The sequence below is a fragment of the Aythya fuligula genome, chromosome 5 (assembly GCF_009819795.1).
Source record: "Aythya fuligula isolate bAytFul2 chromosome 5, bAytFul2.pri, whole genome shotgun sequence".
Taxonomy (NCBI): domain Eukaryota; kingdom Metazoa; phylum Chordata; class Aves; order Anseriformes; family Anatidae; genus Aythya; species Aythya fuligula.
The window spans coordinates 35,292,106-35,318,142 of record NC_045563.1 but is presented as its reverse complement, the minus strand read 5'-3'; the positions used below and the strand labels follow the sequence as shown (position 1 = coordinate 35,318,142).

At 42.7% G+C, this 26,037-nt stretch overlaps 1 protein-coding gene across 4 annotated transcripts in view; it reads right to left on the bottom strand.

Moving 5' to 3' along the window:
* Nucleotides 1–927: 927 nt before the first annotated feature.
* The window catches only part of DPF3 (double PHD fingers 3), a 160,319-nt gene continuing 135,209 nt past the window's right edge, over nucleotides 928–26,037 (bottom strand). For all 4 annotated transcript variants that reach the window (XM_032188884.1, XM_032188886.1, XM_032188885.1 and 1 more), the window contains 3 exons: nucleotides 4,517–4,629; nucleotides 3,023–3,104; nucleotides 928–1,978 (listed from right to left, as the gene is read on the bottom strand). In XM_032188884.1, coding sequence (XP_032044775.1) covers nucleotides 1,908–1,978; nucleotides 3,023–3,104; nucleotides 4,517–4,629 — 266 coding nt within the window. In that variant the 3' untranslated portion in view covers nucleotides 928–1,907. The remainder of the gene's footprint in view (nucleotides 1,979–3,022; nucleotides 3,105–4,516; nucleotides 4,630–26,037) is intronic.

Sequence of the window (26,037 nt, the reverse complement as noted above, 5' to 3'; positions counted from 1 at the left end):
TTTCTAAACTCCTTTTCTAACAGATTAAAATACTCCCACTGCAGTCTGAAATTACTTCATGACAGCACATGGGAAAATCCAACAGCTGACATGGCTACTGTGCAAGCTACAAAACATAAAAGGTGAAGAAACTATCTAAATAATGAGGAAAAGTGCATTAGGTCAGTAAAGTTCATTCTAACTAAGTGTAATTAGCAGGAGAAGGAAGAAAAATTAGCTCACTGATATTCTTCCACAATGTCCTTTCAAGCGTTCAGGGACATTTAATTTTTGCAGAAAAATTTCAACCAATATAAATATCCCAAATATAATCTTCAGTGTCCTTACCTACTAGTACAGGCAACCTGAACCACATGCTGCTTGGGACTCTCATAACTTTATGTTTTAATCCCACTTAAATCTATGCATAGAAAGTAATATACATCATACTCAGGAAAATGATCTTCCTGGGCTACTTGGCAGTCTGGGGAGTTGCATGTTTTTAACCTTAAAGATGCATCTGGTAAAAAATGGTTAATGGACTCACTTGTCCTCCTAGCAATGTTGTAAGTTATTCAAAGGGACTCAACTGTAAAAATATTTTTTCCAATGATGCTCTTGCTTAATGTTTCTCCATTTCACATGTAGAGGTTTGTTTAAACAAAGTACAACTATTTCTATTTAATTTTTAAAATAACTATGAAAATCTTTCTTTCCATATTAGGTTCAGTAAAGCAGTCTTTTCTCGAGAGCTTGGAAGGTTTTTGCCAAATTATCATGTTTGTCAAAAATGCAGTTGTATAGAATTGTGGGGCAAAATGATTAGAACATTCAGATAGATCCTGGTAACTATTTTCATTAAAAAAAAAAAAAAAAGTACAACTTCTCCTGATGAGACAATTCCTAAAATAAAATTTCCATTTTCAATTGCAGAATATTTTCGTTTAGAAATTAAAAAAATAGTAATAATCAAAAGTGCTTCATACCACCCTAAGCCAATGTTGCTCCTTTTTTTTTTCACCTTACTTTAGATGGCTCAGAAAACGGACACCTTCATTTTCTACGATCTGCTTAAAATTACATTTTGCTTTCATTCAGTTTTCTGAGCTAAACAGCAAGACAGTTAGATACATAACCATTCACAATTTTTTTGAGCAAAACAAATAAAATGATGAGTCTGAACTGTGTGTGTGATGGCACTGCAGTACGACAGTGTCCCTGAATATCCAAAAATACCAAACACAGTAGACTTTCCTAAGCTTTCCTAAGCATCTGCGTGTGTTCATAATGGTCCTACTCTTCTGTCAGAAATACTAAAACCAGATGTCTAAAGATCTGCCAAAGCAAAGCATTTGATCCAAGGGAAAAAGTGTCACCCGCAAAAAATTTTGATCAGTGGTTCTCTCAGTGACAATGTGTTGTTCACAACCGGGTAAGTACTGAACTAATGCAACGCAAAGCCCCGTATGAATACAGAGTGGTTGCAGTAAAGAGATTTCCAGGCAAGCCCTTGAGGAGTAACTGGTGCTGCTCCCCACCAACGTACTCACCAATAAATCCTTGGGAGATATTTTACTATTCCTCCTTCAAGAAGAAGACTAAACAGAAAGCACAAGGCCACACAAAACTGACTTCTCTGTGTCAATATAACAACCCTCCCCCTTCCATAATGCATGTGAGCCCGTGACGGTAAGCAGCAACCATGCATAGCAGTGAAGAGATTTCATCCGGAGCATCAGGAAAGTACACGATCCTTCTCGTAGAGCCCAGGAGGTTCTGCATCAGTGACAGCGAATACGACAGATACCTCTTCCTGTACTTGAATGTCCATTCATTTTGATGTGGGTTGTGTCTTTGTGTTCTCAATGGGAATTGTGTGCTGGTATGACAACATGAGGAGCAAAGTGTTTCTTGATTGCTGGAGCTCCTCAGGCCTGGAAACCAAAAGCTGATGCTCTTTCTCTGAGCAGCTCCCGGCACAAATGACAACTCCAACTCCCTGCAAATGAAGAAATCCTTCTTATGACACCAAATCCAGATACTCAGAGTTTATTTCAAGATTGGCTTGAATAGAATATCAAACATTCCTGACACTGGAATTGCCTCTATGCATCTGAAGCAGGCTCTGGTGCCCTTGATGTCATGCATGTAGCCTCTCTACACAGCTTAAAACACAGCTGGGATGTGCATTCCTGCTCATAGGTGTTTTATGTCTTAATACATTCAATACACCACTTTCCAGTCCAACAGAAACCTTTACCTAATTATTAGCTCCATTTCGAATTTTTCCCTCCTGATTTTAGTTTCCCATTTATCAAAGTTACAAACATTTAGCTCCTGCATGCATGATTAATTTGTAATTATTCTTGTCTCACCCCTCATGTAAACTGCAGTCATTTGTACCCAGACATCTCCTTCTCCATTTCTACTGCTCTCTGCAGACTTCAGTCAGAGAATCAATAACAGTAAGGGCCTAGTTCTGCTCCAAAACCAGGAGGCAAACTGCAACCAGTAGCAGTATAGTCAGACAATCCCCTTTAGAGGTTTTAACTGCATACGAATGTAATACAGACCATAAAACCCTCACCCTTCCAAGGCAACGACAGGCCAGAGAAGAAAGGAAGAGTTTTTTTCTCTTAATCCTCTTTCCTTACAACAGACTCAGCTATTCCAGAGAATAGCTTCCCGTCTGGAGCTTTCTCTCTGGGACCTTGACTTCTTTGGAAGTCCAAAGTCACAGCTCACAGGAGCTCACTTCAGCTGCATAAACTGAGGAGTCAATGCCATCTGGGACATCCAAAGGTACCCATGACCTGCAGAAGAGCTATGTGCTGGAAGAGGAAGTAGAGACTATGCAAGATTGCACAGGACATCTCAGATCACACAGGCCCTCCAGGCCTACTCATTTGCTTTCTTTCCAGAGCTACCTGCCTCTCCTTTCCTACTGCTTCCTTAACTCTGCATGGCCCAGGCCACTTTTCTGAAACTCTTCTCCACAGGGACTTTATCGTGATTTTCAAAGCGGATTTCTAACATATGTTACCTTCTGGGGGCTCAAAGACTGGTGGATTCAAGCAATACATGTGATAGCCACGGTCACAGTCATCACAGAAGAGCAGCTGGTCCTGAGGCAGGGTTGTTGGAGAGACAGAGGGGGAAAGGGAGAGAAGGAGAGGAGAAGAGAGATAAAATGATGCACATTAGTCTCATGCCAAGATGAAAACATAAGCATGGTAATCAGCATTGCTCAACTAGGAGCAAGGAGCTGCAACATAGAGACTAAGGGGTTACTGGGAATGTAAAAGGATGTAAAAGACATCACATTTGTGGGTCCAGGATCAAGCACCATATTTCTGAGAGGCCACTGAGAGCCCTTCTCATCACAAAGACAGTTTGGAAATCTCTCTGAGATTTCTAACTGAAATCCTTCTCTTAGAAGATTAGACTCTTAAGAATCTCTACAATTCTCTTAGATTCTAACTGGGAAATCTCTGGGAGAACCAGAGGACTTTCTCTCCAAAGTGGCCTTATGATGCAGGACCAAAAGCTCTTAGGTCAGTACTGAGAGAAGAGGACTGGCTTCCCCGCTTTGCTGGGCTCCTGCGTTTCCTGTGAGATCAATGCTGGATCTCATTTTTTCAGAGGAATCCTTTCTCATCAAAAGCCTGGACTTTGCCAGTTATCAAAAACTTAACTGAGTAGCATATACTTTGTGAAGGAGATGTGAAAAATGTGACCCTACCTCATGGTCTGCAGCTCTTTCACACACTTTTGGGGATAAATCCTTCTCCAAAGTGCCCCTGGCTCCTAATACAGAACAGCTCCCTATTCTCAGATTTCCTCATTTACCACTAAAATTTCAGGCTTCAAATTCATTCTGCTGTAGGGAATGCAGCCTTAACTACTGTCTCCGAAGTTCTTCGGACATGGTCAGTTCTCCAGGTTTCTTACAGACTATCAAGAGCCCTTATCATTAGATTTTAACTGGAGGAAGAAAAAAAAAAAAAAAAAAAAAAAATGTTCAGCTGCAGACTCTGGGTCATGGTCTGGAAATCACTGGAAAAGGTGATTAGGTGACTCATGAGAGGCTCAGCCATCGCAATCCAAATGCTTCCATGTTTCCTGAATATTATATTTAAGATTAAAAAATCATGCCAACAGAGTAAATAAAATCTTGGACCGAAGAAACATACCTGTCATCTCTGGGATTATCACCCATTCAGATTTATTCCTGATTGTAATGTTAAAAACACTACTCTTATGCAGCTCCCTGCAACATGAGTGCATGGCCTCCAGCTAGTTTCTAATGAATGAGCACACCATCTTAAGCGGCCCTACTGGATACCCACGGTAATTTCAGCAGAGACCGGGTCGCTGAGAGGAGCCCATCCCTGCTCTCAGGAGTATCTCCTCCCAGGAGATGTAGGAAAGCAGCAGAAAGGCAATGACCCACAGCATTGCCACCTGCTTCTCAGGGGTGGGCACGGCAGCCCCTGGCTGTGACGCTTACTGGCACGAAAAGGTAAAAAAAACTCACATCGTTCTCAGAGGTCCCACAAAGGCTGCAGGATTTGCACTCAATGCACTGCCACTGATAGGTTTTAACAGCCTCAGTCATGTTTGTGGTGAACTGCAGGCAGGTCGGGTGTCCTGAGGAAGATGGGAAACAACCGTCATTGTTAAGGCTCACTTACCCATCGTCAGCAAACCGGCATTATGTTTGGGAACAAAACGCACATGGACATGGACTGATCACAACATGGGCTGCAACTAACAGATACCAAAGAGGAAAGCAGGCATTAACCCTTTCGCTGCCGGGCACAAGAGAAAAATCAGAGTCATCCCCACCCTTTCCCCATTGGCAAAGCAGTTTTACTCAGAGCTCTTAAAAATGGTTTGGCTTTTTGTCTTTGGATTTGTTTTTTGAGATCGGGTTTAGGTTTCTTTGTTCATTTGTTTGTGCTTTTTGTTTGTTTTTGCTTGCTTGTTTTTTATTTTGATAGAAAACAAGAGAAAGGATGAAGTCAGAAACAAACCCAATTTTAGAGGGAGCCCATCCATCTTAATAGCAATTGGACTACAGCTTCAATGAGCGTTGTTTCGACCGGACCGAAGGACCTGGTGGAAATGAGGTTATTCTCCATTTCAGAACTTCCCTTCCTGGTGTCCAGATGGGCGAAGCAATTCTGTAAACTTTGCTTACATGGAAGCAGCAGCATACAGAGAAGAGACAAGACAGGACGGAGGGATGCAGCTGTCAGGTTGTTTTTTTAAGAGCTCTGCCGCTAAAGTTTGCTGGCACAGAAGAAACCAAATTTCACAGCTAACCTTCCAGGATCAAAACAAGAAACCAAAAGGAAAACACCCCAAGCCAACTCCACAACGAACTAAGTGAAAGGAATAAAGAAGGGAAAGCTAGCAGAACAGTCACATCTAATCGGGGAGGACAAACTGCCAGTTACAACCCCCGCCCCTACATGCGTGTCGACTCCAGCTTTGCAAAACAGCGGTATCAGCAATGGGCTTTCTGGAGGGGAAAATACAAACAAACAAACAAACCAAAGGTAGGATCAGTGTTCCTTCTGCAAAACAAAACAAGAAAAATATACCGCTGAAATAAAGTGCTGTAGTCCCAAACCACCCCTATCTGGCTAAAGCAACCTCCTGCAATAAGCTATCGCTCGCCTGCTTGGAAAGCCCTGCATTTAGCATCCCTCTCTGGCACATACAAGCATTTGTACTGTGCAGAGTTGGGGCAGGGGAAATGGGACAGGACTATTCAATTGCTCACCTAAAGGCAGAGAATATCTAGAAATACAGGTACGCACATCCAACACTACTTCTAGAAACTTACACCACTGAGTGTGTGGGCTTTTTTCACCTCTAGCAGATCTGTTCTTAGAAAAGAGCCAGTGGGTAGAAAGCAATCTTTGCCACCTCCACCAGCCCAGGTGTCTTTTTAAGAATGGAGGAAAAAAAAAAAAAAAAAAAAAGCTGTTTCTCCGATAAGAAGAAAAGGCATGGCTACAGGAGACATGGGCATAGATGTACTGTCTTCATTACCAGACCTATCAGCGGTACTTTGCTGTGTTATCACATTACCCACCACCAGCCTATAAGAAGCATCTATATTTTCCAGTTAGTGAAGCAAACAGTTGCTGAGAATTGCTGGGTAATGCAATAATGCTGTGGGAAATATATTTTCTTTATGTGCCCATGTTGTTACCAAGCGGTGGAACAAGGATTTTGGTTCTGCAGTTACATTTGCATGGTACTGATATGACAACCAAGCCCAGCAAAGAAATGTGTGTGTGTAAGTTATTAAGGGAATTGAACAGAAAATAAAGAAGATATTTAAGGAAGGAGGGACCAATGACATTGTTCATGTCACTTTTTTAAGCCTTTGAGCAAAGTGTTTTGACAGTACCAATGAGCTCAGACCTGCTAAGAAGATCACTAACTCTTGGAGCCCTTGAAATGTCAGCACAAAACAGAAGTCAGATTTTACTGAGATTTACTGAGAACCAAGTCCAAACTGAAGTTCTGGGGACCCTGAAGTCACAACTGTCCAGAAGGCAATTCCGTGACACAAGACCTTTTCTGGCTGAGAAGACCTCATATAATTTCTGATGCTACCAAACTAGAAAACCTGACATGACAGTGAAACGATCTCCCAGATCAGATTTACAGCAAATGCAGAACCTCATTTCAACACCAGTAAATAGAACAAATGGGCCACACTACACAGCAGGGAGGGATTCATCCCTACAGATGCAAGTCAGCATCCAGAAAGGTTGTGAAGTGCTGGAATATATCAAAGAAAACAACTCGTAGAGGGGTGCAAGTTAATCAGTTAAATAGCTTCAGTCACATTTGAAAAGAAACAGATATGGAATCAAACTTATAAATAAATCAAACTTTATTTATCAAACTCGATAAATAAATCAAAGTTAAATGCCTACATGCATTCATGTGCTCACTTGCCTGCATACTCCTATTGCTCATTGCGGACTCCAGCTAGAGCCTATCCCTTTCTCACACAACATGAAGGTCAGGTTCTGCTCACTGCTTTCTCTCTGTCCCTTCACAGTCATTCCTGTTCCCTTCCAGCTATTAGTCTTGACTCTCTAGTTCCTCGCTTGCCTCAGAAACACCTTGCACATTTTCTGCACATCTCATATCAGTGGTGCCCCACCCTGGAAGTGATACATCCAATTTTGTAGAGCCTTTCTTAAGAACCGCACCCACCCCAAGCCTAAAAGGAGCAGGGTGTTGTGAGCTGAGTATTCCCTAGAAAATATTATTAGTGGAGTGAGGGCCACCGTGGCTTCTTTTCAGAAGCAAAGAGAATATTTTGCAAAACATACTAACTTACTTCTTTGGTCTCTCTCTCCAAATGCTGTGACTACAAAGAAGTCTGAAAAAAGTGGCCACAGACATGTCTGCATAGCCATAGACCACTCTCTGTTAGCCCAGGACCCATTACTTGTCCAAAGCAAAAGGAACACTTCATGGACATCTCCTTCTTTAGCCTCCAAGTCAGATCCTCTTTCACATTAAACATGCCATGTGGTACCATGGCCCCAACCAAATGAAGTTGGAAAGACTATTTTTATTTATGCCAGCAGCTTGATAAGTTACTGCAGTGTATGGCAAGCATGACAGTGGACACTTAAGACATTAAAATCCTTTTTTTCTGCCCTGCTTGCTCTCCTTCATCATCATCCCTCTGTTTTCCTGTTACGTTGGTTGAAAAAGCAGTGTTTTCCATAACCTATCAGAAAATTCACATCCAAGACTTCCTGGAGTTGGATCAGTGAGCACCATCCTTGCTCCACATCACAGCATTCCCTCTGTGGTGGAATACCGGAGGAAAAAGCCCTGTAGCTTCACACAACATAACTTCTGTTGCTAGATCTGAACTCATTTAAAAAATATAAAGGTTAGTTCAGCTTGTGAACAATTTTACTTCACACAAAGAGCAGTCAAAAATGCGGTTCCAGTTACAAATACTATGGAAGTGCACAAGCCCAAGAGCTGGAAAGGCTTTTTCACTTACTTTCATCAGTTATTTGGTTAGGATGAAAAAAAAATACTACTATTTTGATAATCTTGTGATAAATTGCATTCAATATGTTAAGGTGTGCTGCAGAGAGTCTGCAGCAGGATTGTGGTTAATTATTTAGGTGGTGCCTCAGCCCTGGCAAATTCCCGATCACTCTCACATGTCTGTATCAGCTCTGCGGATCTAACAGAAGGCAGAAGTAACACATATTTATGGTGTCACTGAAGTCAATAGACAGACCTCTAAAATACATCCAGGGAGTAGTTCTGCTGAAGGAGAAGGTGATATGTTAACATCGACAGTTTCTAATCTACCATAACTATTCTCTACCTAAACTTTTGCTATGCTGCAATAGCTATAAACAACAGAAACAATAAAACTTGCAGCGAGCAGGTTTCCAACAGCTCATCCCTTTGTCTTCAAGCAATATTTTAAAGTATAGATCAGCCCTGAATGCTCCCCCATCTCTGTCAAAACTCTCATCTGGATCTGAACCCTGTGACTGAGACAATATTTTACAGTGACATCCGTGTTTCACATGCCGCTGGCTTTAATTGTACATTGTGTCCACTGGACATCTGATCTGAGGAGTGGGGGGCGAAAGCATTTCAGCCACCATTTTGTGACTCCTGCGTGCGGCGCACTTGCAGGCTGATGGTACAGAGAATTTAAACAGAAATACCCTAAAAAAAATCTAAAAATCTCTTCTGCTTACGCTGGCTGTGTAACACTAAAGACCAAAACTGACATTAAAGGGCAGGAGCAATCTGCTGCTCCCAGGCGCTCTGTGACCAGCGAAGGCCTGCGAATGGCTCATTAGTGCTTCTTCAATAATGGATTCTGCATCACAAGATTAATTGCAGCCATGTGCTCTGTCACACCCGCCACAGACTATTTAAGTTAACAATCCAATCAATAACCTTTTTCAAACAAAGGCAGAGATTATCTTGAGGGGAAAAAATAAGCAAAGAGTCCTTTTTGAAAAAACAAATGTGAAATTATTTATACAGAGCAAAAGGAATTTTCACCCAGTTCCCAATTCCTTCCTTTATCTTCACTGTGTAGTCGTAGGCTTTTTAATCAATAGCATAATGAAAACCCACAGGGCTCCTGGCTATATCATGTCAGAATTTATTCCATAAACTATTCAGGTCTTTAAACAGCCATAAATACATATTACAGATATAACGACACAGGAACCCCATCCAAACATGCATGCACAGAAACTGCAAGATTTCCTCTTCGTAAGACTGGATAAGCATTACTATGACCACTGCCATCATCAGACAGAATTATTAGTGTTATTCATAAAAAAAGAAGGGAAAAGTAACTTGTAATTCTATTAAGGGATATGTTTTTACGGTTGTGATATAAAACTGTAGCCCTACATTGTCCATCTGAAAATGCAGTTCAGCATGCTTACAGATATCTGGTGTCAACAACCCCACACATTCAAAAACTCTGAGCCAAGTTTGCCAATCAGTAGATTATTAAAAGTACGTTTTATTTGCATTTTAATTCTTGAGCCTTTTAGGGTTCCTCTTTGAAAGGTTCCCAAGCAAATAGAAGGATTAGAGAAGGTCGTTAAAAAAGCAAGCCATCCAACCAAACCAAAAGGCTGCCAGAATCCCAGGGCTCCAGGAGCTGCAGCTCTGACAAAAAGACCAAGCATTTCTAAGGGGTGAGGACACGGAGCTCTTGGCATTTTCCTGGCCCTTCCCGTCTGGCAACACCGAGGCACTGTGATGCAGGGACATATGCCTGCCTGCTCGAGTGCAAGTGTTCATAAACAGAAGTTTTTGGAAGTGTGTGTAGGGTGAGGATCCAGTGCACCAACTGCCTCGCTACTTCTGTGATTTGGGGAAGCCGGAGTACTTCATGCAGAAAAATGTAACAGGCTTCCCTGAGGCCATGGCAGGGGCGGGCACCAGAAGCTGCAGATGAGGAGCTCCAGCCTCCCCCTCTTCAGAGCTGAGCCCTGCTGAACTCAGCCTTTTAAGAAAAACAAGCAAACAAGAAACAAAGGAAGCCTCACTCACAGGCACCATTGGGTTTCACTACTAAGGCATAAGAGAGGAGAGGAAGTATTGCCAATGTGAATTTCTACATGGAAATGAGCAAACCTGGCTGATTCCCCCAGTGTCCAAGGCTTCATGACCTGGTGCTGCGGGCGCTGCTACGGAGGTGAGTCCAAAAGGACTCAGGGGCCTTGCTTCATAGATTGGTCTGTCTGATTTGGTGCAAGACCAACTTTCCTCTACTCTAATATGCTGCAATATGCCAGTAATTGTGGAAGAATTAACTCATTTAATAATTGATGGAGCTCTGAAACCATTCGGCTGTGGCAGAGCTTCTAGCTCCTATCACTTCATTTCCTGGCCCTGGAGCCTTCCTACCCGGTGTGGACAGGGCTGGAGAGGAGCGGGCCCGAGCACAGGGCACACCGCTGCATCTGCACACGGGAGGCACTGCATTGCTCCTCGGTGCCCATTCCAGCAAAAACAGGCACATAAATTACAGACAGCTCAAATATTCAGCGCTGGTAGGAGAGAACCTGCTTTAATTGCCCACCCAAGAGACAAATAAAACCCCTGTGCAAAAGATACTGGGTAGGTCTCAGCCTCAGTTAGGCAGGTATAATTGGAGTCAATGGGAACGGAAAGCAGACAAGCCTGGCGTTTGAAAGTGATTACACCAGAGATCTTGATGAAGTTAAAAAACATTTCTGTGTGCTGAAGGCAGCGGTTCCCACTGCAGTCCCCTGCTGTTGCTTTGGCCATGCAAACACCAAAGGGCACAGCAAGAGCAAGGTCCTACCACAACACCCTGCATCTTGGGGAAGCGGCTGGAAAATTTCTCAGCCTTGGCTGAGAGTTGGGCACCAGTTTCCCCATGCAACTCTCTCCTAGCTCTGACTACACAACACCACCACATAAAATGCTGGTAAGCATCGAGAACATCCACTGGGACAAAGAAACTTGACTACAAGGGTGTCAGGAGGAAAGCTGGGTGCAATGCCGGCATATGTGCCTAAACAAAACGAAGGCACCGTGCACATCCAGGCACAGCCGGGCCTGCAGAGATTAGCTGAGGCCAGGATGGAGCAATTGTGTCTGGCACATGGCAGCAGGAGGCACTGGGTGGGAGCTGGGAATGACCTCTATAGGGCACACAAATTGAGGAGCAGGAGTGAGGTATGCAAGCCATCCTGAAGGTGTGGTAGTCCCTCTGAGTTATCCCACAGCACCCTATCAGTAGTATATGCCACAAATCTTACAGGAAAACTATTTGAAAAGAGCCTCCCCACGCTGCAAAGCTGCTGGTGGGGCAGAGCTGCAGGCACTTGGCTCCTACCTGAGGGACTTTGCTCTGCTTGGTGCAGAGAGGCTGCGATAAGGCAGAAGCCACACGGCAAACTCTGCACCTTTGCAACCCAGGGGGTCAGAAACGGACCCCATGCCTAACCCCAAAGGAAATACCTCGTGCCTGCTGTGACCCACCAGACAGCTCCGCTCCCTCCTGCTCCACGCTGGTCCCTGTCAGACACTGTTGGCTGCCGGACAAAATGGCTATTTCTTCCCTGAGAAGCATAATGTGGAAGCACTCAAATAACCTCACAGCGAAGCATCAGCTCGTTAATGCACTGGTAAGTCATGCCAGCGCTGTACGATTCCTGGGGGTGAATTAGGTCAGAGTGACCTCCCGAAAACCCACCAGGCTGCAGCACCGCGCAGCTTCATGGGTAACGATCTGCTAATTGCCAGGAGGCACTTGGGCGGCTTACCAACACCAACAGGAAGGAAACCTGCCTGCAGGCACTGCACGGCCTCCATATGCCAGGGACGCAGCTTCTAATAACGAGAATAAACCCATTTATAAAGCACAAACTGGCCGGGAACCCTGGCAACGAAGGCGAGCGCTGCCCAGCAGGTAGGCCTAGCGGGGACGGCCGCCGGAGGCCTTCCCAGCCGGGCAGCCCGTGCCATGCGGTGCAGGTTTGTGCTCGGCTGTGAAGAGAAGCAGGGGTGAGGTAGATGAGATGAAAATGTGGGAGCGGGAGGGAGGAAGGCCGCTCATCCGGACAAGATGAATCACCGCAACCTGGAAAGCCAACATCCCCTTTTTGCCTGGGGGACGTTTTCGTTACCCTTCAACAAACTGCAGTGGAAAAAAACTCAGAGGCAGCTCCGACCTCGTCGCTATGCGCTGCGGGCTCCCCGGCCCGGCCAGCTCACACACCACAGAGCTTTCAATCAACTGGCAGGCTCACTAAACCCTTTCAAAATGAGCAACCAAGCAAAAATACTTGGTCATAAACACTAAAAATAGGAGTGGAGGATTGGGTTTTGTTTTGCTTTTTAACTTGGTGAAGCCAGTTCTTCCTAGTGCATTAAATCCACCTCCCTGGCAGCCCATTTAGAACATCTCCTCCCCCCTGGGAGAGCCAAAATCTCCCGCTATAATGAGAGGAGTAGGGTGCTATTTAAAATGCTAGGGAAACAGCAGCCTGAATAGCCTTCTACTAGAGCATTGCATGAAAAACTCCATTAAGCCTCCCCCCATAAAGCAAGATATAAGCTCTGCCCCTCCTCCCCTTCCTTTAAGGCGAACAAGGACTCTGCTACCTGCTTGAAACCTTCAGCCCCAACTGCTGATGAGACACCTGGTCCTTCCTCAGCATTCCTGGTGTTAAATGGCTCCTTGGCACAACCTGGGAGCAGCACGTTTGCAGGGACAGTCGGTGCTGCCCAGCACACCATATTCTCGAGGCGGCACCTGCGGAGACCAGTTGCAGTCCTCCCCAGGCACCAAGGGCTTTGAGGAGAACTTCAGGGGTGACTTCAGCCATGTGCTGCTAAGAGCCACTGCCCATTGGAAATAGGGCAGGCTGGGTTAACGGGTGAGTTAAACCTCCTTTAACAGGTGAATTAAAGGAGGGGATGGGAGAGCTGAAAAGGAGAGTGGTACTGGTCTCTGAACAAACTTTCTCTCTAGAATGATTGAAGAGCAATTCTAGGTTAATTCACTACCAGGATGGTTCCAGGAATTTCAAATCAAATGGCAAACTCCAGAGAAAAAAAATATATATATTTTTTTAATATTAAATAAAATTAACTATGCAGAAGACACCATGCCATTGCATAGACAGTGACCTCATGGTGATTGCATGAGGTAACTATGTACCATCCAGGTAAAGAAATTCAGCATATGATGAGTAGATGGTTGATAACCCACACGAACACACCAAAAATGCAAGAAGTCTGACTTTCCCACACGAGCATAATTTACTGTTGCTAATGCAGTTGTATGATTGTATATTCAGACATAACTAGGACTGCCTCACTTAACTAAACACAATTTAAAGCAAGCTACTTCAGTCCCCCATTGATTTAAAGCTCTTTCAGCTACAGAATAGGCAGCAGAGTTTTTTTTTTTTAAACAAACTCTCCATTGTTTGCAATGCAGTGTTAGAAGCTGGAAAAATCCCACCGAATACTGATTTTTCCCTTCTCCATTTGCTAAACCTTCTGTTTGGTTAGGAATTTTTAAGCTCCAATGGAGATTTCATCAACATGGCAGCCAGTTTTCACTTCCCCATCAAAATGCCAGCAACATCAATACCGAGGGAAGTATCAGCTCACTACATGCTGCAGAGCATTGGTACATGCCCACTATGTGAAAAAGGCTGTGACAACTATGAGTTTACTTTCTAAAAAATGCAATTCCAGGCTGATCTAAATATCTGAGTAAATACCTGAATTTGAACAAAGTACTTTTTGTCAAAAGAAAATCTGAGGTGTTAAAGGGTTAAGAAACAGCAGAGGCAGAAACAGATTTTTCAGAAAGGGTGAGACATTTTGTGCCAGAATTTTACAAACAAAAAGCTTTACTTTCATTTTGGAACAGTACCTTGCTTTAAAAGTGAGCTCCATTTAATTGTTTTTAAGAGAGGAAAAAATACTCACAAACGAAATGTTTCATTCAAGTCAGAGCCCACTTGGCAGTGGGAAAGGAAGGAAAAGGGTCATTCCATTCAGAAAAATAGAACTCATTTAGTTTTGAATCAAACCAAAATCATTTCTCCTCACCACGGCACTTTTCAATTCAGTCATTTCAACAGCCCTTTTGAGTCACTTTGTAACAAAATAATGCCAGAGACTCCAAAACAGTAGGATTTTTTTGTTTTGTTTTTAAGTAGAAAAAGACCAGATAAAAATCCATCATTTGTTTTTGTAGACATTAGATTAAAAAAGCCCAGGTGCAGAGCACTCTTTAACCTGTAACAAGTGAGCAGCATTGCTTTTACCTACACAACCTGTATTTCATAACAGCTAAGTATCACTTCCGATGAAACAAGAAATTAGCTAGTTCCACTGCAGTGGACACAAGTGTCCCTCATTAAACAGTTCACTCGTCCTGTTCCTTTTCAGCACCAGAGGAATTGCTTAATAGAGGCTATATGAAAGTAGAACATTATTCTATTTAATGCCAGAAAATGATCTTCCACTGTACTACTGGGATCTGTTCAGTCCTCTGCCCCTGCTCTGAGCTGGCTGCTGTGCTGGCTAGCAGGACTGCTGCTTGGTGATTCTGGCAAGGGGGCTGGGAAGTCCTCTCCTGCATTGCTGGTCTGACCTGGGCACCTTTCACAGCTACTGAGGGCGTTCATCACCTGCAACATTCACTACGAGGTGGCATCCACTTACCCAAGAGCTCCCTGGCAATTCTCAGTGACAGCTGCACTGAGCCTAATCAGGACTAGCTCTTTTCAACATAAATCCAGGTGCAAGCTCCTAAACAATCACAGAGGAATCTAATGGGTGTATACATCATTAGGAGATTCCCCTACATTTTCTTCTATCACATCTGTAAATACCTGTAAAATCTCATCCTTAACAGAAGTGAGAATGTGGTCTTGGTGAGCTGAATAAGGAAGAGGCTGACCTGGCCTTGCAAGGGAACTGAAGCTCCCTAGCCCAGGGAAGATCCTCTTCTCCAGGTGAAGGAACACTAAGGCTCTGAACCATCTAGATGGCTGAAGAGTACAACAGCAATCTGAATTGAACCCAGAGAGTGGTTGTAGATAGTTAATAACTCTCCTAAGCCTCCAGGCTGATGGGCATATTCAGAGATGCCAGCCGAGTCCCTGCGTGTCTTCCTGAGAAGAGCTGGGACCTTCTTTAAGAAGCCCAAGCCCAGGTATCCCAGCAATGGACGAGGCTTCTGAGCCAAGACACAGTTGCAGAATCCACTGCATGCTAAAATGAGTTGTTGAGCCTGAGGAAAGGGCTGGAAAGACTGTAGTGCAGGTTAACAGATTTAAGCCACTCCCAGCAGAGCACTGATGTGAAGCAACCATGATTTGCACCAACAGTGGAAAGTGAATTTCTCAAACATAGGCTCAAAAACACCCTATGTAAATTCCACCATACAATGTGCTACATGAACTGGAAAGCTAAGGCTGTCTTATGCTAAAATAAAAGTACCCCTCCAGTGACAGCATAGCTTCCAGCTGCTTCCCATCTAGGGATTTCCTCTCAACTTGAGAGTTGGCTTCGGTACTGGCCCCTGAATTCATCATAAGAAGGAGTTAATGGCTGTTGGTACATGAAAGAAATCTAAATTAGTAAGTTAAGTCTTCAGCAATGCTTGACAAAACTCACTCCAGCATTATTTAAAATTTCTGCTCTGATTAAAAACAAGATGGCTGTATCTGAAAGATTTGGTCATGCTCTTTCTCTTCCTGCAACCCACAATGAGCATCCCCAACACCAGGCCACTAACAGCAAAGACTGAAGAACTGTAATAAGAAGGGACTTCAGCCCAAGTGAAGAATGACTCTTAATAATTGTGCAGTTCTGGAGATAAACTAGAAGGTCTTACTGAGAATTTGTGTTGGAAGATTAACAGCACTGAGAAACAAAATGTCACTCTTTGAAGAAAAACACTCAGCATAAGACATTAAAGGGAAGTTACACCTGTTCCTGTTCAAGATGGATCAGCTGGGCTCCCAAAGAGGACAAACCCTTCTGCAAGCTCTCCAGAGCAGCTGCCTCTCTCCAGCAGGTAGCAGTAGTTCTGAGAGCTTCAGCCCACCACCTAGCTTTCAGTGTTCAAAGTATATTGCCTTTTCCATAACACTGAAATATTTGGTTTGTAGGCTATGCAGAGCTACTACAGCTATTTTAGACAACATCAAATAAAGTTGTTTCTAGTTATATCCTGGGTGGCAATGACAGCAACAACAAACACTTCAGAAATCTGTACTTTTTAAAGGTAAATGCCGTGCTTCTCCCATCATGGTGCACACATCATGGCATCACGAAGAATTATTGAATACAGGAACAAAAGTTCAGATATAATACTTTTTTTTCTAGATACACAGCAAGAGCATACACTGAAACAGCAAAAAAAAAACGCAGTCAGGTTTTAAAAAATATACTGATGAAATTAAGATGCCACAGATGGATGGCTCTCAGCTTTACTCATTAAAATCAAAGATAGAACTAAACTGTTACAAGTGCCCAGCTTTGGTGGAACAAAGGAAATACAATTTTACAACAATTTCCAAGGGACAACAAAGATTATAACACATCAGGCCACAATTTTGACAGGCTCAGCCAAAGCAGAGGGCTGAGAAGTCAATGCTTGTATGCGCTCTTGTTTATGCATGAGGTAGTGGGTGTCCTACTGATCCATCTTCAACACTAGGGGTGGGATGGGGAACTGAAAAGGCTATGTCACCGAAACCAGTGCAGTGTACTAGCTCAGGTCAAAGCAAAGAAGCCAATTCCATTGTCAGTTTACTCAGAAAACTCAGGACTGCAGCTCTCGGCTTTGTCAGCCTTCGGCTAAACCTCATCCCAGGGGGCCATGGCTGTGGGGACACCCAGCAGCTGCAGCAGGGTTGGTGAGCACTTTTACTTCCCCCTTCTGCCGCACCTGATTCTCACCAGCAAGAACCCTTCTCCATACAGGAAAATATGCCAACTTCCTAGCCAGCATGACAAAGAAATCAGCTCTGGGGATGACAGAACAGTGCTATTTTTTTTCTGTCCAGATAATTTCTGCAGAATTAAAACTTTCCTTTATAACATTTATATTTCCTGGCCTATGGAGAGATGGGGAGAGAGAGAGAGAGAGGGAGGGAGGAAATAAACAAAAAGCACAAAAACATTTGAAGTAAGACCTATGCAGAGTTGTTCTGTGGAGTCTGACAGCCTGTAGCAATAGCTCCGCTGTGGTGGGAAGGATCCCATTCATCCAAACAAGGTGTTGACAGCCATCCATAAAGGCCAGTTTCAATGTACCCTTTCACTCCTGGTTACCTTAGCAGAAATGCTTAGCTCTGCTCTGTGTATCCATCACACCGAGAACAATGAATGTGACAACTGAGTTAAGAGTGGGAGATGACCTATTGAACAAGAAAAGTGCTCTGATGCCATGAGCTGCTTCCTTCCTTCATTTTTTCAACTTTCCTTTCTTTGATTTGTCACCATTTGTCCAGCTCTGCCCTCAGTCCAACCTCCATCTGGGTCTCTCTGTCCTGTGCAGCACAGCAGAAAGCTCAAGAGGAGCTAGAAGAAGAACAAAAGCAGCAATGGCCAGGGGCTCAGAATCTGTCACCACACATCCTCCCTACCAACACTGCCTTAGGGCAGGAAGATTGCATGCCCCCATCAAGTCCCTTTGGAAAAGTAGTTCTGTAGGCATACAGTTTAGATTATTGTAAGAATATCTGAGAGCAAATCACAGAAAGGAAACTGGAAGTTGCTAGGAGCAGCTTTAAAACTAGCAACATCAGCATGCACTCTTCAGGAAGCATCACAGCTACCTTCTCAGCACGGCTCAGAAATACAGCTGGCACCTTATCCCACCTCCTCAGCTGTCTCTGGCCCCCCACGTCCAAACTGTGCAAAGGAAAGAAAGACCTTTTTAGCTGCAGAACGGCTCAGGACAAGCCAGCGAGCAGCCCACAAGCTGCTCTACCAGATCCTAAAGAAGTTTCCAAGAGCCACAGTGATGGGACAGCAAGGGTAGCAGAAATGCATTTTGGATTCCTCCTCCCTTCAGTAAATCTGCAAAGGGCCTTGCACAGGTAAAGATAAGGTCTGAAGGTAGGCAGTGAAGTTTTCAAGTCATGTTCTGGCCAGCTGAGTGAAGAGACAAAACGCTAATGGAAAGTAAGATTACACATGTGAAAAATAAAACTTCACAGGAAATAGCTAACTCTGCTGTAAAGACACACTCTGAGACAGAAATGTTACAAATCATGAAGGTAGGAGTTCATGTTCGACAATTCTTAGGGGTTTACTATAATTTCTATATTGCCTTATTGGATTCATTTCTGCTGTGTTCTTTAGGACTTATTTGTTGTTTGATCTGCTGTGTTTTTATTCCCCACTACTCTAAAGGCTCTGTACCCACATCAGAAGATCTCTTAAAAACTACATCCCTGCTGCTATTTTTGCAAGCAGCTGCCAAAATGAAAAGGCCCATCTATAGCCACTACTGGTAGCAGAGCAATCAATGGTAAGGCAGAGGAAAAACAACAGAACTTCATAAAAATGACAGCAGGTCTATTAGGGAAGAGGAAACATGGCTTTTCTCAAAAAGAGGGCATCTAATCTGAAACAGTCTTTCCTCCTTCTCTTCCCATCCTATACAACCACACTACTAATCTTAGATGTGTAAAGGGAAAGGGAGGTTTCATGCCTGCACTGTGAAATGCAGCAAAGGGAACCACAGCTTTGGCTCTGGCAGGCAGTCACTCCAGTGACTGGATTAGAAGAGTCATAGGTAGGGTCGCGGCTCCATAAGGCGATGTCACTAAAATCCATACAAAGAGCATCATATAATTTAGACTCTACCTTTGAGTCTAAATTACCTCACTGCAACTCTATTTATCTCATAAAGAAGGTTATTAAAACACAAACACATTGAGGAAGATCTTCTACTACCACCAAGTCACAGGATATACTACCAAAATGAGTCCTACACAAAAGCAGTATTTTATTTCCTGCCTGCCTTCACTATAGCAAGTAACAGGACCAATTTCTAGGGTTAAAAGGAAGTATGTGAGAAAAAGGAAGAGAAGTTTTGGTTAACTTCAAGCTTCATTAAGAAATACAAAACAAAATCCAGGGACAAGAGTCGTAATTTACAAAATGGTAAAGAAAAACAAAATCAATAGAGGAGGAAGTTTTATTTTAAGCTTCAAGAGAGTATTATAAACAATGGAGAGCTTAGAAAAGTATATGTACAAGTACGTTATTCAACAATATCTCTTTAAAAGAAGATTATTTGCACTAAAAAAGACCCTGTGGAATCGGTTTGATAATGTAATATTTACAGAGGAATATACAGTAGGGGCATTGGAAGCAGAACTTTTATTTGAAAGGAATATTACACAAACTGGATACAGACCCTACAGTTTGTAAATCTTCATTACAGTTGTGCGTTTTGTTATATTTTGATTAAATAAAATTTGATTTCTTTTTTCCTCTAGAGGCAGCTCACCACTGCAAGCCTGGAAATCAGCAAAATGAACAAAGCAAACCCATTCTGCTAAAGAGCCTGATTATGACATGGATTTTGCCATTTGACTTAGTGGGAGCAGGACTTAGGTTTACCAAAGATTTAATATGGTTATTTTTGGCTCTATGTCTTTATGCAGGAGGGAGCAGGAGAAGGGAGAGGGAGCATAGGACAAAATCCACTGCTGACACATGGAAATCTCTCAATGAGGTGAGTTTGAGATTTAGGTGCACAAGAAACATGATGCAGGATCAGGCTCTCTGGCAGCTTCACCTACTCAGGATGAATTTTTTGTGACATTGCTTTTTTTCACTCAAAAAGCCAACATAATCCACATTAACAAAAACACTTTTTCTAACTATACACTGGATCTATCCCAATAGGTACCCCTGGCCACAGAGGATAGGTAATCTCAGAGCCAAGTCCAATACCCTTCTCCTAAGACACAAGGCTATCTTGCATCCTTCCTACCCTGCACCACACATGACAGAGAACAGTCCTACACTATCTGCTGTGAGCAGATTTGGCAGCCAACAAACTCCCCCAGTGCTCACATGAAGCAGAACTTGTTTCACTGAGAAGATGGCTAACAACCCAGAATGAGGGTTGTGAATGTTCCTCACCGGATAATTTAGGACTGCAGCTGTGGGAACTCACATTCTTCTCCTGCTGAGCAACCCCTGTTGCTCACTGCTGAAATGCAGGTGCATCTCTATACTTTTCAAAGACCACTACTTCTTAATAACGGGATGAAATACACAAGGCTTCTACACAGAGCATCATCCTTGACTCCAACAGGAAGCTCCATGCAAGAGCATTTGAACACTTAGATACTTTCCTTACAACCAACTCACAATCAGCTGAGGAATTACAAGGGGGGTAGGGGGATTAACAGAGTTGTTTTCATTTTTTGCAAAGCCCTCTTTCAGCAGAGGTATTTCACAGAGTTGCTCAAGTGAAAACCTGCTTTTCTGTGCAGAAGAGACACATCAATCCTACTGGGAGAAGACAGTCCTTTGAATTGGACAAAACATATGGTAACAAAAAAATCCAGCCACTGAGCCTGATCTTTGCTCTTTCAACAGTTTTTGTTCAGATTTGTGCCTAACACAAATACAGCAAAGTAAGTTTTAAGCATCTAACAGGTTATTATTAAGGAGAAAGTAAACCAGAACAATCTTCACTTACCACATCCAATTTGCAAAAAACAAAGATACCCAGCACATGTATGAATGGCTTCTTTAAAGTAAGAGAGAGAGCAGAGTTGATCTTTATTTTCGTTATTTAAAAAAAAGTTTTTTTCCTTAAAGTAAATATTCAGTCTTTATTTTACATTAAGTGCTTTTTAAAATTTCATGTCTTCACAAAATTGCATTTAAAATTTGAAGTAAAATGTATTTCAAACAAAAATACTGTGCAACTTCAGCACTTCTTTTCTCTCTTAAATATTGAAATAAATAAAATAGTTAAGTCTTTTTTCAGTTTGTTTGTTTTTCAGTCAGTTCTACTGTAGATCAATTCCAGTTTGACCTGGGTTTATACACATGCTTAAAAGAAAGTGAAATCAAGACTTTAAAAAAATTCTTTGTATTGCACCAGCTTAGGGCATCCCCAGAACTTCTCTGAACAGTTGGCAGCTGGCTTCCCGCAGTCCAGGCTCCTGTGCCAGATGAAACAGGTACAGAAGGGTCAGGGCAAGGAGAAGTATCAAAGCATCCTGGCTTCTCTCGGCTTTCTTCTGAAATGTCTTGCTTGAAGGATGCTGGAGTCCATGAGGGCAGGGCTGACTGCAGAGGGAAAGGCAATAGAAAGTAGAACTAAACAAACTCAAACAGACAACAAAAGCAAGTGCTCAGAATAAAACAGAAAAAGCACAAACCAACCTTCCAACACTGTTTGCATTCTAGTGCTTTGAAAACATAGATCGACAGACTCAGTTTCAACTGACTGGGGGAGCTACAAGTAAATATGAAGCAAACAAACGGGATATGAAGGAGCACATCCGAAAGAAAGGCACCAAATGCTGTCAATCTTTCTTACTGTGAACGTCATTAAATAACCTTCATCATTCAGCTTATATAGCTGTCTCTTCACTAGAGGTTAAGATTTTTGCTTATGAAATCCTCCTCTGATTACACTGCTATATTGCTAATTAGTTGAACAGAGCCATGAGTGTATGCAGCACTGCACAGAAGACGTTTTTAGGATTCTGAACCATATGCACAGGGGCAGCAGCAACGTGATAACTTCTGGAAACACGTGAAAATTTGCATTTTGCATTTAATTTAATCCGTGAATGGACTAAGTTGTATACCACTAAGCTCCTGAGCTTAAAAAAACTCATGTTTATTCCCACAAAATTGGAGGGCCTGCCCCACACCTTCCCCACACCTCTCGTATCAGTTCTGGATGACTTGGAGGTCCAAAATCTTAGAAGCTGCCAGTGACAGGAAGAATAACTCAATGATATGAACTGGATGCAACCCCTTAACGAGGTATCAGAACTTGAAATTGCAACATCTGTGGATTTTTTATTTTTATTTTTTTCTAAATGTTACTATAACTTCCATCCTCTGAAGCTGGCAACTCAACACTCATGGAGAAATCAGACAGGAACATGAAAAAAGTTCCAACCCAGTTTCAGTACTCTATGGTATTTATACAGGTTGGGCTTTTTCAACCCTGGTAAATATCTGGCAAAGAGAACAAAGGTTGGTAGGGTTTATTGTAATGGCTCAGTCAGCAAAAATTCAGCCTGGCTACATTCCTGCACTGTGAGGGTTTGTCAAAACAACCCCATGCCAGCATGAACACATGTATATGCCTCATACTTTACATATACTCATAGTGACACATTTTATACAAATAAGAGAAAAATAGAAGAAAATACAAAATGGGTGTTTATTGGAAACATCTACATATGCTGCAGCACAAAACACACTGGGCAGATTTTGCAGTTTTTATAATGAGACAACTCCCAGTGGGGTCAATACAATGTTTGCTTGAGGAGTCGATTCAGTAAAACTGCTTGCCATGTGAAAGAGGCAAATTGTCTGAGGATCCAGGTTTTGAAAGCGCCACAGTTTGATGGTATTTGAATCATAATTTCAGGATCCATCTCAAAACATCATTAAAAGGATTAACCAAAGAAAGGCAAGGCAGCCAGGAGAATGCTGTGGTGCCCCAGCACAGCCTGGACTCAGCGGCTCTCTGGGTGCAGCTCTGGTTTGCTCCACGCACCAGCAGGCAGCAAACTGAGTCTCTGTCTTCAATCAAGAGCCTAAGCTGAGGACTGTAAAATGGCACACTGGAACTCAAAATGAATAACTAATGTAAAAGCTCAAAGGCAAAACAATGCGGGGAGGGGATTCTAATAACACATTCTGTTGAAACAAATGGCCGTCTCAGAGCTTGTCTACACCATACTAGCAAGCGTATTAACAGGGAGGTTTCATTCAATAAAAGCAATAGCTAAGAAAGCTCAGTGCTAATCCTTCTGAAGCCAGTGGCAAAGTTCTCCCTGGACCGTGTTTCAGCAGCCCAGCCTCATCATTCATGACCTTACCACATATGTGCAATGTTATCCCAAGCATATTACATATACAAGAAATAAATATCCAAGCCACAAACCCACAAACCTGGGGGCACCAGGGTGGAGGGAAGAGATGCAAAGTGAAGTAAAACAGATTCCATCTTCAACCCTATTCTGCCACATGCCTCGTGGCCTCCCTTTATTGTCTGTAATGTCAGAATCCCTTTTCTTAAAACTTCTCAATACCATCATGCTTAAAATTTTAAACTGTTTTTATGCAAGAGATAAGGTCTGCCCCTGCTAACATGTCCTCTAAGTACCACAGAATGGAATATGCAAAGGATCTGCGCACACAGCCTTTCTTCCCACAAATCGGCTGCTCAAGCAGCACGTCACTTCCTCACTTCCACCTGCTCCCATCTGTGAATCAGTTTGCAGAGGATGGCTCAGGAAATTCTGTACCTTTTCTAAGATCCTTTAGTATGAAGCAGTAGAAAGGGGCCAGAGAACATAGCTCACATGATTAAACAAACATGGGTAAGCCTGAATTTGGACCTGAGATGAAACTTTCCTTTATTCACATTCCACATTGGAGTGGTTTTATTTTGGGATGTGGTTTGTGTGGGAGCATATAAGTTTCAGGAGAATCTACGGATAGACTTGTGCTAACCTTCCTCTAATAAGAAGGACGTCTTTGGATGTGGACTGCAAGAGCCAGGCTTGTGATTAGTTGAAGGACTGTACCTTCAAAGATCTCCTTCTTATAAAGCTCAGAACAGCAGGTCTCATTGAACTGCTGAAATCGCTGAGGAATACAGAGCATCACAGTTCTTTCTCATTTCAAAGATGACTTTATTTTTCAGGTATGACATAGAATTCACTTTCTTTATGCCTTCCTAGTTTGGTTTGGGACTTACGTGTCTTTGAGGATACAATTGGCACTGTGCAGTTTCCTCATTTCTGACCCGGCTATGCTGGTGTCAGCCCCCTCCCTGCTTTTTTTTTCCTCCCCACTGCATTTATGAAACCTCCTCCTATGTATGTTCTACCTCATAACAGTGCCATTTTCTTGTCATCTGAGAGGGTCTCATGCAAGCAGCCCCTTGCCTTTGCTTTATCTTTGACTTATGAGCTGACCAACTTTCTTTCCCTGTTCCCAGTCTTCACTCCAGCAGCGCCTACCCTGACAGTATTTCATTTCCACATCAGCTCTCCGTTCGATATTCACAGTTAACACTGCTTTACAACCTAGTTTAAACAAGTATACTTTTAGCTTCCATCTCTACATCTTCACCTCCTCCTTGTGATCAATGCCTTCCTATGGCCAGTACCACTGCTCAGCCTACTTGATTAAACTGTGAGAAGTAGATTTCTCCTCAGGTTGGTTATCTCAGTCTAATATGATATCCTGAGGAATTCAAAGACCACTCTGCTCTCCATAACAACAAATTTATTTTTCCTTCCTTCCTTCCTTCCTTCCTTCCTTGCTTCCTTCCTTCCTTCCTTAGGACTAGCTTGAACTGTCCATTTACACATTACTACACATTACAGGACTAGCTTGACTGTCCATATACACATTAATGGCATAAATAACAGTAATGTGTACTTTTGTATGCCATCTGTAATAAATGTCTGCTGGCAGCCTTATGCACTCTGTGAGCTGTGGCTTCTTTCTGAGGGCACTGTGCTACCCAGTTGTCACAAAGATGGGTGGTTAGGTTGCGAAAGGATTAAGACTGTATGCATTGTTATACTAACTGCATTTGTGAAACTAAATCAAGATTTAATGAATTATGGGCATCTGATTATTGTTTGTATTCCAGAAGAGCCCAGAATGTGTTAGGCATGGTTCACAAAAGACAATGGTAAGGACTCCACTTGGAAAAAAATATATTTAGAGTATGTCTAAAATTATATTTAGAGTATGTCTATTCTGCAGTTATTGCGGTGACTGAAGTTCTTCAGAAAGATATATCTGGATAAATTTCAGCTAGCTAGCCCAGGTGCTGCTAGGACAACAGTCAGTGCAGCAGCACAGAGCTGAGAATGGGCTGCAAGAGTGTGCAAGAAGCTGAGTAAACACAGCAGTCAGCAAATGCTGAGCCCTGTGCTGCCATCACTGCACCAGTAGCCACGTGCAGTTGCCTGGTGCCAACTGTAGTAAGCATCCACCTCTCAGACTGCAAAAAGTAGATAAAATTAACAAAACTTGGTGTTCCTCAGCTCATGAAAACTGAGCTCTCTTCAGTTCTTTAATAATTCAAGTGTCTGTTTCACCTAAGTATACTTTGGCTGTACAAAATGAAAACTCTTTAACTCATCTGTGTGATATGACTGCTACATGAACACAAGAAATGGATGCAAGATAGATGCTAGAAATCATGTTCCTTGTTTGCTTTCCATTTGGCACATTTCTATGTACTGCTCCCTTTCCATTTTTCCTATTGTTCACATGGCCATGTCACAGACTAACAACAGAAGGAAAAAGAAATTAAGGGAGAGAATGTAATACTAGTAACATTGATGTAAGTGCAGGGATTGAAGGGCAGAGAAAAAGAAGCAATCAGTTTGAACTTTTTTTTTTTTTTAATCTAAAGGATTTCAGGTTTATGGTATTCCTTTGAAAACTGTGAACGACTGCATCTCTAGACCAGATTCTGCTCTGAGTTACAGTAATGTAAAATTAGAGGAAATCCACTGGACTTTAAAGATATGACTCTGCTTACAGTAAGGTCAGTATGAAATGAGTGAGCCAACATAAGATTCATGCAAGTGCTGATTCCATCTATTCTTGGTTAGGAAGTGTCTGCTATCTTGACTGCTGTGCTCTTCATTTTAACGTCTGTATTGTCTATAGGTGTGTATGTAGCTGTGCACATGTATTTCTGATATATGTTTAACTACACACACACAAGATGATACA